This window comes from Rhineura floridana, chromosome 1, assembly GCF_030035675.1.
Source record: "Rhineura floridana isolate rRhiFlo1 chromosome 1, rRhiFlo1.hap2, whole genome shotgun sequence".
Classification (NCBI taxonomy): domain Eukaryota; kingdom Metazoa; phylum Chordata; class Lepidosauria; order Squamata; family Rhineuridae; genus Rhineura; species Rhineura floridana.
The window spans coordinates 74,286,149-74,301,928 of record NC_084480.1 but is presented as its reverse complement, the minus strand read 5'-3'; the positions used below and the strand labels follow the sequence as shown (position 1 = coordinate 74,301,928).

Genomic DNA, 15,780 nt, shown 5'->3' with positions numbered 1-15,780 from the left:
TAACACTGCAACAACAATTCAGCATGCAACAACATCAAGTATAACTTTGCTCATAATAGATGCCTCCTTCATTATCATTTCTAGTAAATGTCACCTGCTAAACCAGCAATTTTGCATAAAATATAAAACTTACGGCTTATGCAACTAGATGACAAACTTACCTGTGGTCCTCATTTGTAGCAATCAAGCTGGAGACATTACGTAGTATTCCCCCTCCACTTTCAATGATAGCTAAAGTATTTGTTTGGCTCCGGTAAGTTAGTGTGCCGACTAAAAAGGCAAGAGCACCATCCACAGCACATATATCAGCTTTATTCTCAGTGCAGTGTGCTGACAGATTCCATAAAGCACTCAATACACTTTTTAGGGTAGATTCCTGCAGAGACAGCAAACACACTGAATTATTTTTGGAATGCAACCTTAATCCAAATGAATTAATGGGTTTCTTTTTGTTTGTTATTGGAAGGAGAAGTTGCACTTTTCTTCTAAGAACAAGGAAACCAAAAAAATAATTATGGATACTCAAATATTGAAAAATATTCTTTTACATATGGCACCTTTTTAACTTCCAAAGCACACTCCATCAATGCTTTCACACTTCCAACCTCACGCAGCGTCTTCTTACTGTTCACATCTGCTCGCCAAGACAAATTTCTCAACACACTTGCAATGACCTGTAAAAATGGAAAAATTAAAAAGCTCGATCTGCTTTATACACCTTACAGTTTTCTATCCTCTGCTACTTGCAGACTGCCTGGAAACAGATTAGGATGCGTGATTTCCATGATAATAAGCTATGTGATGTATACTATTTTTTAGTTTCAAATTTAATTCAAATCAGGAGCCTAAATCTTCATTTCAAATTCTGTTTTACATATAGTTCCACAGATGAAACGTTGTTCTGCTGAGTAATATTTTGAGAATTGTTTTATGCATCTGTGGTAATATTACGTATTTTATTTGCACTTTACAAATATTTTCATTGTGCATGCAAATAAGTCGTAATCAACCTGAAGGCACACAACAACAACATATTTGTGTTGTGCAGAAATTTGCATCTAAATAACTGTGCTTTTTTCTTTTAAGAAAGGTTTGGATCCAAACATGGCAACTGCAAACTGGAGTATAAGACATAATATACATACATGTCTTCAAATTAAAATATCAAATTAAGGACTTTCAGACTATATGGACCAACTGATACCAATAAGCATCCTGGTATAACTTGTATTAGATAAAGGGACACATGAAATAGGATATATACTTGGCCTTCCTAATCTTAACATTAGAAGTTGTATAGCTCTACTAAGAGGTGCCCAAATCATGTTTCTCTAATCGAAAAATGAAATACGGACTACCATGTCGCCAAAAGCAGATTAAGATAATGTTAATAAATGTGTGCTAACTTCGTTTGATCTTCAAATTTCTCAAAGTACATAGAAAACATTAAGAAAATAAAATGTGGGGAGGTTTAGAAAACTGAGAGCCAGAGGAGAGTAGACCAAGGAAAGCAGACTCAAATAAATAGCAACATATGTGCAATACACAGCGGGGAAAATGCTCCACTAATAAGATTTACCTGCTGCAAGTCTTCACTTTCAGATTTTAACTGGGCAACAAGAGCTCTCATGCAACCTTTCATGGAACACAATGTAGCCTGATCCAAAAGAGAGAATATGGTGGAACAAATTACTAATCAGTATTATGACAACAGGAGGTCACATGTTATTTTTTAAACAGCAGAATTAAAGGACATAAAGCATGAAAATTATTTCTATCTTGTTTTTCTGCACTAAGTGCACTCAAGGCAAGTAACAAAGCTAAAACAGTAAGTACACAATCGGACACATAGTAAAACAATACAATAATAAGTAACAGTGGTTTAAAACATTCTTAAGAGGGAGGCCAGGTTTGTTTCATTCTAGCATATGTTTGACTGTCTTCACTGCACACTAGAAGGACTTATTTAGGCAACTTATTCCATAATCTGAGCATTTCAACGGAGAACGCTCCACAGCGCAGCCCAGAGGGCAAGGGCACACAAGGAGGCCCTTTGTAGTGGAATGGAATTCTCATGCAGGTTCATATGGGAAGAAACCCCAGTCAGTTTATGGATTTAAAAGGTCAACAACAGAACCTTGAATAGTGACCCAGTGTAATTGGTACAAAATCAGAGCAATATGCTCCGATCTCCTTGGCCCTGCCAAAACCCTGGCAGACCCATTGTGGGTAAGTTGAAATTTCTGAACTGTTTTCAATGGCAGTCCCACATGAAGTGCATTACTGTAATCCAACCTAGAGGTGACTAGCACAGGAGTGACTGTGCCCAAATCTGATTTCTTCAGGTAAAGACTCTATTGGCTTACCAGATGGAGTTTATAAAAGGTGCTTATGGCCACTTGAACATGTAGAAGTGATGGATCTAGGAGCACTCCCAAACTGAATTAACTCCCAGATAAGTGATATTTTTCTACTTACCCATCCTAGCATGCAACAATAACACCTAATGGGTCTAGAGGAACATCCAGGACAAGAGAAAACACATAGATGTTTATCTTACCTTCCCCTTATCCGGCTTGTCCCTTCCCCATCACCAGATTTCCCTCTGACCAAGGCCAACCCTAAAGTGGTAAGCCTCTCTTTGACTGGTTCCCAAGACACATATATTGATTTCTGTCCCAGATTTCAGGACATAAATCCTCTCAAAGTGGCCTACAAGTTAACATTCTATTACATATTCTAAAAACATTCCCACAAGGCAGTTGATGGCAGACTGCCCTGAGGTGAGGGGAGGAGAGAGAGGAGGAGTCTCGTCAGAGCAGACCCTGAGGTGGACTTTGGTTGCTTCCCTTTCGCCCAGCAGTTACATACATAAACATGCATATGACAAAGACTAAACATTCCAAATAGTAGCACATTCAAGAATTGCAATAAAGCACAGGGGTAAAAGTACATTAAATTAATTCATGAGCTATATAAAATACCTTTAAAACAGGCAGCAAAGCAGAACACTAAAATATTCCTCAACAATAGCAACAGGACAAGAGTACAGAGTATAATCTAATAAAATCACACAGTGCCAATTTAGGGCATCCATTTTCCAAAAACTGATTAGGCAGTTTCCTAACAAAAAAAATTCAATCTATCAGAAATCTTATTTAATTTCTGGGATACCTAGATTCTAGACTCTCACCTGAGATTATCAAAACATATTCAATGCCATTCCTCTTTTCCACCTGAAGAATCGGAGACAGCCTACTGTCCCTTCTCAGTTAAAAATGGGGTGAAACTTTTGCGCAGTAACCAAAGGGTTGACTTTGACATTGCTCCTTTTGGTGTCACCCCTTCTCTGTTGATAATCTACCACCTGTGTTAGGTCAGGGGAAATCTTCCTAGAGGTGGAGTCCCAGTGGTTGGGTGTCAACATCTGCTGGGAAGGTGTGGGTGGGTGGTCCTCTTGGCAGTGCCAGCTATAGGAGGAGTAGAGGGCCTAATGTAAAAGTCAAACGTATCTCCTCTTGTCCCTCAGTTTTTGGCAGCTAATCTGCTGCTGCAACTGCCATTGATGTTCTTGGGTCTGGGGAAAATTCCCCTCCCCAAGAAACGGGGGTAGAGTTCCAGTGGCTGGGTGTCAACTTCAGTTGGGGGATGGGGTTTTCACTGCCCAGTCATATGTTCCAGATGTCTCCTCCTGCTCTCTGCAGCAGCTATAGAAAGAGCAGGGAGCTAGGTGTAAAAATCAAACATAGCTCACTATTCTTCCTTTTTTTTTTTTTTATATAGTTTTTATTCAAATTTTTCCAAAAAACAAACAAAACAAAGTAAGAAAAAACATAACAATACTACAACAAAAAATAAAAATAAAATGGTTGACTTCCGATTTGTCACAGATCAGCTATAAGTATATAATATACATCAAACCTGTCCCTTAATATGTACATACAGAATCCCTTTTCTCCATAAGCTGTCTTAATTAATCATCAAATCCCAGTATCATCATTTTATTTTGATCTTTCGACAAAAAGTCTAAGAGAGGCTTCCAATCCTTAAGGAATGTATCTGTCGATTTTTCTCTAAGTAAACACGTCAATTTATCCATTTCTACTAAGTCCATTAATTTCAGTAGCCATTCTTCCATTGTTGGTATTGATTCCATTTTCCACTTTTGTGCATATAATAATCTTGCTGCCGTAATCATATATAATAATATTCTTCCATATTTCTTTTCTATTTGTTTATCCATAAAACCCAGTAAAAAAAATTCTGGTTTTGACTGAATATTTATCTTTAAAATTTTTTGCATCTTCCTACCTATCTGTGCCCAGAATAATTTCGCCTTTTTACATGACCACCACATATGATAAAAAGATCCTTCTTGTTGTTTACATTTCCAACAAACATTAGAGACATTACTATACATTTTTGACAGCTTTTCTGGAGTCATGTACCAACGGTACATCATTTTATAAAAATTTTCTTTAAGATTATAACATAATGTAAATTTCAAGCCTTTTTTCCACATATTTTCCCATTGATCCATTTGTATGTTATGACCAAAATTTTTTGCCCACTTTACCATGCACTCTTTTACTTGTTCTTCCTCCATATCCATTTTCAATAAAAGTTTATACATTTTTGCAATTATGTTTTCATCATTTGTATACAAACCTATTTCAAAATCAGATTTACTTATTTCAAACCCATACATTTTCTTGTCCATTTTATATCTTTCTAACAATTGTAAATAGGCAAACCAATGAAAACTATATCCTTCCTTTATCAATTGTTCTCTCTCTTTCATTGTGTATTCTCCATGTACATTTTCTAATAGTTCTTGATAAGTTAACCATTTCTCTTTTCCAGACATTTCTCTTCTATAAAACGCTTCTTGACTTGAGACACATAATGGTATTTTCGAATAAAACCTTGGTTTGTATATAGCTCACTATTCTTCCAACTGATATTTAACTCCACTACTACTGCTGTTGCCATTGTGCCAATTGAAATGACACCCACAAAAATAATGAAATGCTGTTCAGCATAGTTCAAATGGTTAACTCTAGCAGACTTAAAAACAATCAAGAAACAGAACTACACTTTTCTGTCCAAACTCAGCTGTAGTTTCAAATTAATGTCAATAGCCCTTTATATATAGAAAAGCTAAAATCTCAAAGTTCTTAATATTAAAAATATTAAGCATTAAAAAAATTAACCTACCTTATTTGCTACATCTCCAAAAGTTAAATTTGTCAGAGCCATTCCAGCATAACGCCTCAATGTGACACTGTAGTGGTCATTAGTAAGCCCATACATTTCACAGTCCACCTGAAGCAATTCTGCAATGGCCTGCAATCCTCCTATAAAAATAGTTGAAGTGTTTGTAAAAAAGAATTATTTTTCTAAACCAATGTATTTATTCTCCAACGCCAAAAACAAAGCAAGGAAATAATTACATCCATACTATATCATACTACATACCACATCAACTGAGGACTGGTTTTAAAGACCAGGAATATTTCGGGAAAGTATTAAGAATCCAAAGAGAGCAAACATATTTGTTCCAAATCAAACCAAACCTCCTATCTCTACACACTGCATTATCCAGTTTAGGATAAGAAATACTGGGCAGTATCCAACACTCCCTTTCTGCTAGTGTAAAAGATGTGTGCTAGTAGAATGGAACTTTCCTCTCCATCCTCGTGTGCCCTCAAAATCAGCTATGGAGAAGATATTGGGGCGTGTGGGGGGAGAAGAGGAAATGGAAGTGCCGCTGTGCCAGCATGTTCATGAGAATATAAGAACAGCCTGCTGGATCAGGAAAATGGTCCATCTAGTCCAGTATCCTGTTCTCACAGTGGCCAACCAGATGCCCATGGAAAGCCCACAAGCAGGACCTGAGTGCGAGAGTGTTATCCCTTCCTGTGGTTTCCAGCAACTGGTATTCAGAAGCAAACCACCCCCAATTACAGAGGCAGAGCATGGCCATCATGGCTAGTAGCCATTGATAGCCTTATTCTCCATGAATCAGTCTAATCCTTTTTTAAAGCCATCCAAGTTGGTGGCCATCAATGCCTCTTGTGGGAGCGAATTCTATAGTTTAACTATGCACTGTGTGAAGAAATATTTTCATTTGTCTGCCCTGAATCTTCCAGTATTCCACTTCACTGGATGTCCACAAGTTCTAGTGTTATGAGACAGGAAGAAAAACTTTACCCACTTTCTTCACGTCTTGCATAATTTTATACACTTTCATATCACCTCTTACTCGCCTTTTCTCTAAACTAAAAAGCCTCAAATGCTGCAACCTTTCCTCTTAGGAGAGTGACTCCATCCCCTTGATAATTTTGGTTGCCCTTTCCTGAACGTTTTCCAGATCTACAATATCCTTTTTGAGGTGAGGCTACCAGAATTGTAGAGTATTCCAAATGCCGCTACATCACAGTTTTGTATAATGGCCTTATGATATTGGCAGCTTTATTTTCAATACCTTTGGAGTGATCCCTAGCACGGAATTTGCCTCTTTTACAGCCACTCTACAGTGGGTTGACATCTTCATCGAGCTATCCACTAAAACCCCAATATCTCATTCCTGGTCAATCCCCACCAATTCAGACCCATGAGCATATATGTGACAGTATGATTTTTTTCTCCAATATGCATAATTTTTTTACAGTGAACTGCATTTGCTATTTCACCATCCATTCACTCAGTCTGGAGAGATCCTTTTGGAGTTCTTCACAATCCCTTTTTGTTTTAACAACTCTGAAAAATTTAGTATCATCGGCAAACTTGGCCACCTCACTGCTTACTCCAGCTCTAGATTGTTTATGAACAAGTTAAAAAAGCACAGGTCCCAATATCGATCTGTGGGGACTCCACTTTCTACAGCCCTCCATTGGGAGACCTGTCCATATATTCCTACTCTCTGCTTCCTGTTTCCTAGCCAGTTCCTGATCCACAAGAGGACCTCTCCTCTTATTATTCCATGACTGCTAAGGTTACTCAGGAGTCTTTGGTCCTTGTCGAAAGCTTTTTGAAAGTCCAAGTACACTATGTCCACTGGATCACCTCTCTCAATATGCTTGTTGACTGAAGGAACATTCTCTGAAGGAAGCCTTCTTGCCTCTAATAGCTTCTTTGACTTTGCTAGTTAACCATGTCGGCACCCTCTTGGCCCTAGTGGTACCTTTCCTGATCTGCAGTGTACACTCCAGTTGAGCTTCTAATATTGTGTTTTTAAACAGTTCCCAAGCATTTTGGAGTGATATGACACTCTGGACCTTGGCTTTCAGCTTCCTTTTTACTAATCCCCTCATTTTTGGAAAGTTTCCTCTTTTGCAATGAAATGTTACCAAGCTGGATTTTATTGGCAATTGGACATTTACATGTATGTTTAATTTAATAGCACTGCAGTCACTGCTCCCGACAGGTTCAACAACACTTACATCTTGCACCAGGCCCTGGGTGCCACTTAAGATTAAGTTCAGGGTTGCCGCTCCTCTGTTTGGTTCCATGATCAACTGTTGAAGGGTACAGTCATTTAGGCTATCTAGGAATGTTACCTCTTTGTCATGAGTGCAACACATATGTAGCTAGTCAATGTCAAAGTAGCTGAAGTCACCCATTACAGGCGGGCCCCGCTTATACGGCAGGTTCCGTTCCGGACTGCCGCCGAAAAGCGGAACCCGCCGAAAAGCAGAACCCATTGAAGATAATGGTGCGAGTTGCGCAAAAGTGGCGCACGATGAGCAAAAAATGCCGTAAAAGCGGAACAAGCGCCTTAAAGCGGGGACTTTCCCTAATTGAAAGCCACCGCATTAGCGGAACGCCGAAAAGCGAAGCGCTGTAAAGCGGGGCCCGCCTGTACTACAACATTTCCTAGTTTGGATACTTCAATTTCATTTTTTATCTCCAAAACTCCCTGAGCAATTTGGCCAGGGTAACGATAGAATGTCCCCAGTACTAAGTTACTTTTGGGGCCTGGTACACCCACTCACGATACTATGGAACAGTCTGCCTTTTTTAGGGTTTCTAGCTTGCTAGATTCAATGTCCTCTTTCAGATATAGAGTGACATCACCTCCAATATGTTCTTCCCCGTCCTTCCAATATAGCTTATATCCGGGGATGACATGTCCCACTGGCTTTCTCCATTCCACCAGATTTCAGTTATGCTTACTATATCAATTCTGCTCTCTGAGACCAAGCCTGCACTCGTTTGGATACAACCCACTCAATCTAAACATTCAAAGATACAGTATTTTTCCAATGTCTTATATGCAATTGTCACAAGTGTAAGAGCTATGGTGGGCGGTTGGCGGAGACTGGTGGAGTTTAAAAGGACTTTTTGTTACTAGAAGAATGAGACTGAATAATGTCATGGGTGGGCTGGTTCTAGTAGCTAAGTTGAAATTGTGTTACTTCTCTTCTACTTTTGCCATATTGACTAGTTGTGTAATAGGATTGTTACAATGTGTTATGTTACATTTATAGTGTTGGTATGGTTTTTGTGTTGCTGTTACATCTGCCATTTCTTTTTTCTCTATTATTGTTGTATTATTTCGCTTGAAATTGTTTTTGCCATTGTTTGACTTGCTGTAACCTATTTCATATGCAGTGTGTTTTTGTTTTCCTTTTTGTACGTCGCTTTGAGTCCTATTTTTGGAAAAAAGCAACTAACAAATGCTATTAATAAATAAATAAATAAAATAAGAGCTAAACAACATGCAGAGGATTGTGCTGCATCTGGTGTAACTATGCTGTACTGGTACAATATTCACAACACTATTTAAAAATCATAAGAAATCATGCACTGAAAGACTAAGATCTGTATCTTCTCAACTGTGAATACCATCAGGCTGTCAAAGTGTATAAAGTGGTAGCTAATCCATATGAAGTGATACTGAGTATGTACTCAAGACACGTTTGGTCCACTGTTCCTAACAGAAGAAAATACAAGACTGGTGCTTCTTCAATTTATCTGTAGCCATATATTAACAACTGACAGGATGAAGGACCTCTTTTCTTGGTCTATTCAACCTACTCTCAACTCTCTGGCACATGTTTTAAAGCAGTGTTCCCCAAAATCAAGTGGGCATTCTACTACAGCCTATGGACTGTGTGCCAGACTTTACCTGAGCGACCTGAATTCCAATCCCTGCTTAATCATTAACCACTTGGTAACCTTAGTCAATTAATACTCTTGGCCTCATGAACCTTATAGTGATGTAGCAAGGATAAAGGGGGATCACATATGCTGCTCTTAATTCCTTGGAGGAAGGGCAGAAGGTTGATAGGATGGACAAAGGGCTCTTTCCCCTCACTGATAGATGACCCATCTCTTCCTTTCTCTGTGCACTGGTTGAGTTAGGATGCCTTCACAAGCAATATTAATGAGCTTCCTGAATTTTCCTGATAATAATGTGAGGCAATGAATTATTTATTAAAAGATTTATATTCCACCTTTCAGGACAGACGTTAAACTGGTCTTACCAAGTTCATTCATTGCATGCCTGTGCTCTTCATCAAATGAAAGCTTCATTAGAACACATACTGCCGGACAGATCTGATGGTCAACTGGAGCTGGCACTGTATCAGAACAAGGAAAATGATTACTATTTGCTTCATCAAATAGGTATTTAACAAAACTAAATTCAGAGGTCATGTCTTAAAGCTGTTTTAGACAGCTGACAGGCAGTCTAATTATTGCCTAAGTATGTAGATTTTTTCTACATAAAAACGTTTGAAGCGCTAATTAGTTATCCAGTGTAGTAGTAGTGAAGACCAGTCAATGAATGACACAAGGAAATCAATTGCCACAGGACCCATGAACCATAATCACTTCCATGTACATTAGATTCAGATTCAGTTTCATGCAGCTGCCAGCAGCGGTTAATGACAGAGACTTCCAAGCCTGGTTATATTAGGTGGGAGGAGGTGGTACTGAGCTGGGTGTTCTGCTCAAAGCACAAAACTTTGGTACTATTTTCGTTTACTACATGGATAAAAGCCCCATGCAGGAAAAAGCAACCTTAAGGAGAACGCAACAGAATTCTCTGGAACTCTGTAAGATGATGTCAGCTTACTATCACCCCCCACTTGAACTACCCTTGCATATATGAGCAGAACTGTCCCTGGGAACTTCAAGCACACCAACTAGATTACAAAGTCACATCATCAATAACTCAGAACCTAACATATAAATTACTGAAGAATATAACAAAGCCAACAGTAAGCTTTCATTTGTTGATATGTAGATGCATATTTTTCACTAAGGCCACTAACGTGCACTATTTGCAAAAATTACAGAGTAGGGAAGGCAAACAGTCCTGAGTCAATGTCTAGATGTCATTTCAGACTGGATGAAGTTTAACCATTTGGAACTGAACAATAACAATAAACAATTATTCAGCACATTAAAACAAATATAGCATCATGACAGGTTAGAAGTTCTCCCTGTCCTTGATGGGATTACACACAATGGCCCTGTACAAAATGGACAGACTCCACTTGAACTGGGCAGAACCAGACTGTTGGAGCTTAAGATAAAAAAGATGGCAGAACAATTTTTAAACTGATGGTGGGGGGAAAGCTGACAGGAGCTGAGAAGGGTCTGGTTCGAGACTAATCTCCCCCCTGGAATGAAGAAGAAAAAAATTAGGAAAATTAAATGTGGATGTGTAGAACTAGGCATGGTGAGTGCAGGGGCACAGGATTGCAATTCAGAGAGACCAAAGCACCATAGGGTGAAACGCAAGTGAAAAAGACACTTGAAGAGAGAAGCTTCCAATCCAAGACGGGAACCTGGACTGCTTGGTTTTTGAGGATAGTATTGATATAATGAAGACAATAGAAACCTGATGGAATAGAGAACCAGTGGGACACTGTTATCTCTGGATATAAATTCCATAGGAAGGACGGGAAAGGTGTACTGGAAGTGGTAACACTTTGTATATCAAAGAGGGTATTGAGTCCAACAAGCTAGAAATCCCAAAAGGGGCAGACTCCTCCACAGAACTGTTGTGGGTGGTGATGTCAGGCTCAAAGAGTAATTTAGTACTGGGGATATGGCAATTGTACCCTGATCAAAGTGCTCAAGGAGATCTTCAGATGAAGAATGAGACTGGGGAAGCATGCAAAAAAGGAAATGTTGCAGCAATGGGTGACTTCAACTACCCTCACACAGACAGGCTACAGAAGCATTCATATCACAATAAAGAGGTAACATTTCCTCAATACCCTAAATGACTGTACTCTTGGTCATGGAACTGACCAGAGGAGCGGCAACCTTGGAATTAGTCTTAAGTGGCACCCAGGACCTGGTGCAAAATCTAAGTGTTGTTAAACCAATTGGGAGCTCTGACCACAGTGCTATTAAATTAAACATACATACACGTTTGGATTACTGTAATGCGCTCTACGTAGGGCTACCTCTGAAGACGGTTCGGAAGCTACAGCTGGTGCAAAATGCGGCTAACAAGAACGAAGCGATCGGACCATATAACACCTGTTCTGGCCCGCTTGCACTGGCTTCCAATACGCTTCCGGGCCAGATTCAAAGTGTTGGTATTAACCTACAAAGCCTTATACGGCGCGGGACCACGATATCTGTCGGAACGCCTCTCCCGTTATGAACCTGCTCGTACACTACGGTCTGCTATGAAGGCCCTCCTCCTGGTCCCGACCCATAGGGAGGCCCGGAGGGTGGTGACAAGATCAAGGGCCTTCTCAGTGGTGGCCCCCGAACTATGGAATAGTCTCCCCGAGGAGGTGCGCTTGGCGCCGACCCTATCATCCTTTCAGCGCCAAGTTAAAACCTTTCTCTTCTCCAAGGCATTTTAATTTTTTGTTAATGATGGTAATGTTTGTAATTTGATCTTAGTTATGCAGTTTTTAGATTGTGAAATTTGATTTTAGATTGTGATGCTTTTGTATTTCCGGGTATTTTATTGTATTTATGTTCACCACCCAGAGAGCTATTGCTAGTCGGGTGGTATATAAGTTTTAAAAATAAATAAATAAATGTAAATGGCCAATTGCTAAGAAAATCCAGCTTGGTCACATTTTACTGCAAAAGAGGAAACTTTCCAAAAATGAGGGGATTGTTAAAAAGGCAGTAAAAAAGCCAAAGTCCAGAGGGCGAAATCACTCCAAAATGCTTGGATAAAAACACAATATTAGAAGATCAACTGGAGTGTATACTGCAGATCAGAAAAGGTACCACCAGGGCCAAGAGGATGTCAGCATGGTTAATGAGCAGAGTCAAAGAAGTTATTGGAGGCAAGTAGAATGAAAGTCTTGTCCAAATGAGAAAAACAAAAGGGAACACAAATTTTGGCCAAAAAAAAAATTGCAAGCAGACAAGAGAAGCTAAAAAAGAATTTGAGGAACACGTTGCTAAAAACATAGGCAAACAACAACAAAACGTTTACATTAATAGCAGGGGACCGTCTAGGGAGCAGGTTGGACCTTTGGATGACAACTGAAACAAAACTGTGTTAATGGAGGATAAGGAGATTGCAGAGAAGCTGAATGAGTGTCAACAAGCATACAGAGGTGATCCAGTTCACATAGTGTACTTGGACTTTCAAAAAGCTTTTGACAAGGTATCTCACCAAACACTCCTGAGTAATCTTGCAGTCATGGAATAAGAGGAGAGGCAAATGAGATTCAACGTGAAGTGATGCATATTGGAGCAAAACATCTTAATTTCACATATACGCTCATGGAACCTGCACTGGCAGAGACTGACCAGGAACGAGATCTTGGGGTTGTAGTGGATAGCTCAATGAAGATTTTCACAGCTGCTGTGCACTGGGTGGGATCATTAGGAAAGTAATTGAAAAGAAAACTGCTGACATGATAATATAGTTATACAAATCTTTAGTGCAACCACATTTGCAATACTGTGTACAGTTATGGTTACCTCACCGCAAAAAAGATACTGTAGAGTTGGAAAAGGTTCAGAAAGGGTAACCAAAATGATCGAGCTGGAACAACTACCCTATGAGGAACGGTTGCAGCATTTAGGGCTTTTTAGTTTAATGAAAGAGCGACAAAGAGGCAACATGATAGAAGTGCATTAAAATGCGTGGCATGGGGAAAGCAGATGCAGGAAAGTTTTTCTTTCTCTTGCATAACATTAGAACTCATGGATATCCAATGAAGTTGAATGCTGGAAAATTTGGGACAGACAAAAGGAAATACTTCACACAGCGTATATTTAAGCTATGAAATTCACTCCCATAACTTGGATGGCTTTAAAAGAGGATTAGACAAATTTATGGAGGATAAAGCTATCAATAGCCACTAGCTCCATAGTTGGAGGCAGTATGCTTCTGAATACCAGTTGCTGGAAACCAGAGGAGGGGAAACTGCTATTTCCATAGGCATCTGGGTGGCTGATGTGAAAACAGGATGCTGAACTAGATGAGCAATTGGTCTGATCCAGCAGGCTGTTCTTATGTTCTTATGCATTACAAGAGGAGGTTTGCAGTTTGGGGATGCTATTGGATCTAGTGTGGCTTTTGGATAGACAGCATCAGCTGCTGAACACCTGTTCCAATCTATTTATAGTGAACTGGCTTGGAACAGGATTCAGCATGTATCATCCATGTCTTGGAAACTTGTTTTGACTACTTGAACGTACTTCACCTGGGATTGCCCCTTGAAGATGGTTTGGAAGCTACAGATAGTGCAGAACAAGCTACAGGGCTAATTTCTCCACTGCATAGGCTGCCTATATGCTTCTAGGCACAGTTCATAATACTCATAACGATATTCAAATCCCTAAATATCCTGGGCTCAGGTTAACTTTAGCATATTCCTCCTTGTTAATTAAGATCTGGCAGCAAGGCACTGTTCTATGTTCTGAAATTAGGGGAACAGACAGAACTCCACACCAGACCTTAGCCCCCTCTCAGGTCAGAGGGCAGAACTGGGAGCCAATCCTGGTCTCTGCTCTTGGACCCAGGAGCCTCAACTCATCATAGGGGAGCGTTGACGACTTGTCTATCCCTCCTTGCTCCTCACCCCCAGACAAACTACCATTCTTAGCTTTCCTTCTTCATTAGTCATGCTGCTGCTAAATTTCTTCCCTCACACTTTCTGTCTGGCCTATACATAGTTCTCCTTTTCTTACTCAGCATAATCTGTTTATAAAGAAAAAGCTGCCCCTCCTGCTTGTCTCATATCTCTGCTTTCCAACCTCCACTCACATCCAATCCACCTGGCTTAATGTCAGTCAGCTGCCATGGGAGGGAAGTCCAAGTGTCTTGCTATATCTCCCAGATTCACCATAGTACAGCTATGCTTTGTATTGATGTGCTGAAGAACTGACGTACATTGTTATTATGTGGTTTTATTTTATATGATATGTAGTTGGTTAGTGAGTTCAGATGCCGATGTTGTCAGAGAATATGGTGTACAAGTACTGCACAAAAATGGCTGAAATTTACTCACAAGAAGTGAAACTTTCCCTCTTATATTACACTGAAGTGTAAAGAGTATAAAACACTATTGTTATAATGAAAACATTTAGCATCACACTAAAAGATTCTTGGCCAAACCTGGATCAGTCAGAAAGAATGTTATTTGTACCTTCCAACACATTACCACTTGTTCCTACCTCAAACTCAGTATTTCCAGAGACTAGCCTAGTATAGGAAAAGTAGCAGGAAACAATTATATTAAATAGTAAATTATAGTTGTATACATCTCTTGGATTACATCCAAATATAATATCAAATATCATAGAATCATAGAGTTGGAAGGGGCCTTGTAGGCCATCGAGTCCAACCCCCTGCTCACAGCAGGAAATCCACAGCTAGAGCATCTCCCGCAGATAGCTGTCCAGCCTCTGCTTGAAGACATCCAGCGAAGGGGATCCTTCCACCTCCCTAGGCAGTCGGTTCCATTGCCGAACTGCCCTTACTGTCAAATTGCTGATAAAAAATAGCTTTGTTGTTTTGTAGGTAGGGATGATTCTTTCCTTGCATTCTTATACAAAATGACCTGATCTGCACCCCTTGAATTGATGCACTTCTCCAAGTATTGCAACACAACTCTCAGAAATTAAAATGCATCAAAATTCACTTTTAAATACATATTGAGGGATAATTACTACTACTACTTTTTATTCATTACCAACCCTCCACCCTAAGGTCTCAAAGCAGGTCACAACTATTTAAAATACGTTAAAAACAGTTTAAAACAAATTACAATCACAAAACTAGGCTGGGTCCTAAAAGAGTATGTCTTCAGCATTCAATGAAAACTCTACAGTGAAGGTGTCAGATGCACCTCTGTGGCAACAAAGTTCCACAACTTATAATGCAGATTGAACCATTAGTTCTCACCTGTAAGGTGATTTTACTGGATGCCAGTCCATCACGTGGGTAGTAATCTGTCATCTGACTCCAAGGACAGGAAATGCGCTGACGCTTGCAGCTTGAGGGGGCGTCGCTGACTTGCAGACCCCAGTTCATTTCCTGTCTGGTCAAAGACAGACGTATCAGAACTACTCTCCACGTGAGTTCTCACTGATCCTTTACTTTCCGATTTTTTGTTCCCTTTTTATCCAGGGCGGTGGGGCTGAAGACCCCTTCCCCCCTTTGTTATCCCGTTTTCACCCGTTTCTCTACTTTTCATCCTTCTAAAGTTTTTTGGCGTGAACGGGCGCCATTTTGACTGGCTCCGCTGGGGTCGCGAATTATAGGAAGAACAAGCAAGAGTGACATGGACCAATATAGGCAGTTTTGCCCATCTTAATTGGATCTCACAT

The 15,780-nt window shown here is 39.8% G+C and overlaps 1 protein-coding gene across 3 annotated transcripts in view; it reads right to left on the bottom strand.

The window, feature by feature from the left end:
- The window catches only part of APC (APC regulator of WNT signaling pathway), an 87,534-nt gene that overhangs the window by 8,953 nt on the left and 62,801 nt on the right, over positions 1–15,780 (bottom strand). For all 3 annotated transcript variants that reach the window (XM_061624054.1, XM_061624072.1, XM_061624064.1), the window contains 5 exons: positions 9,492–9,587; positions 5,218–5,357; positions 1,580–1,657; positions 558–674; positions 162–376 (listed from right to left, as the gene is read on the bottom strand). In XM_061624054.1, the coding sequence (XP_061480038.1) occupies positions 162–376; positions 558–674; positions 1,580–1,657; positions 5,218–5,357; positions 9,492–9,587 (646 nt within the window). The remainder of the gene's footprint in view (positions 1–161; positions 377–557; positions 675–1,579; positions 1,658–5,217; positions 5,358–9,491; positions 9,588–15,780) is intronic.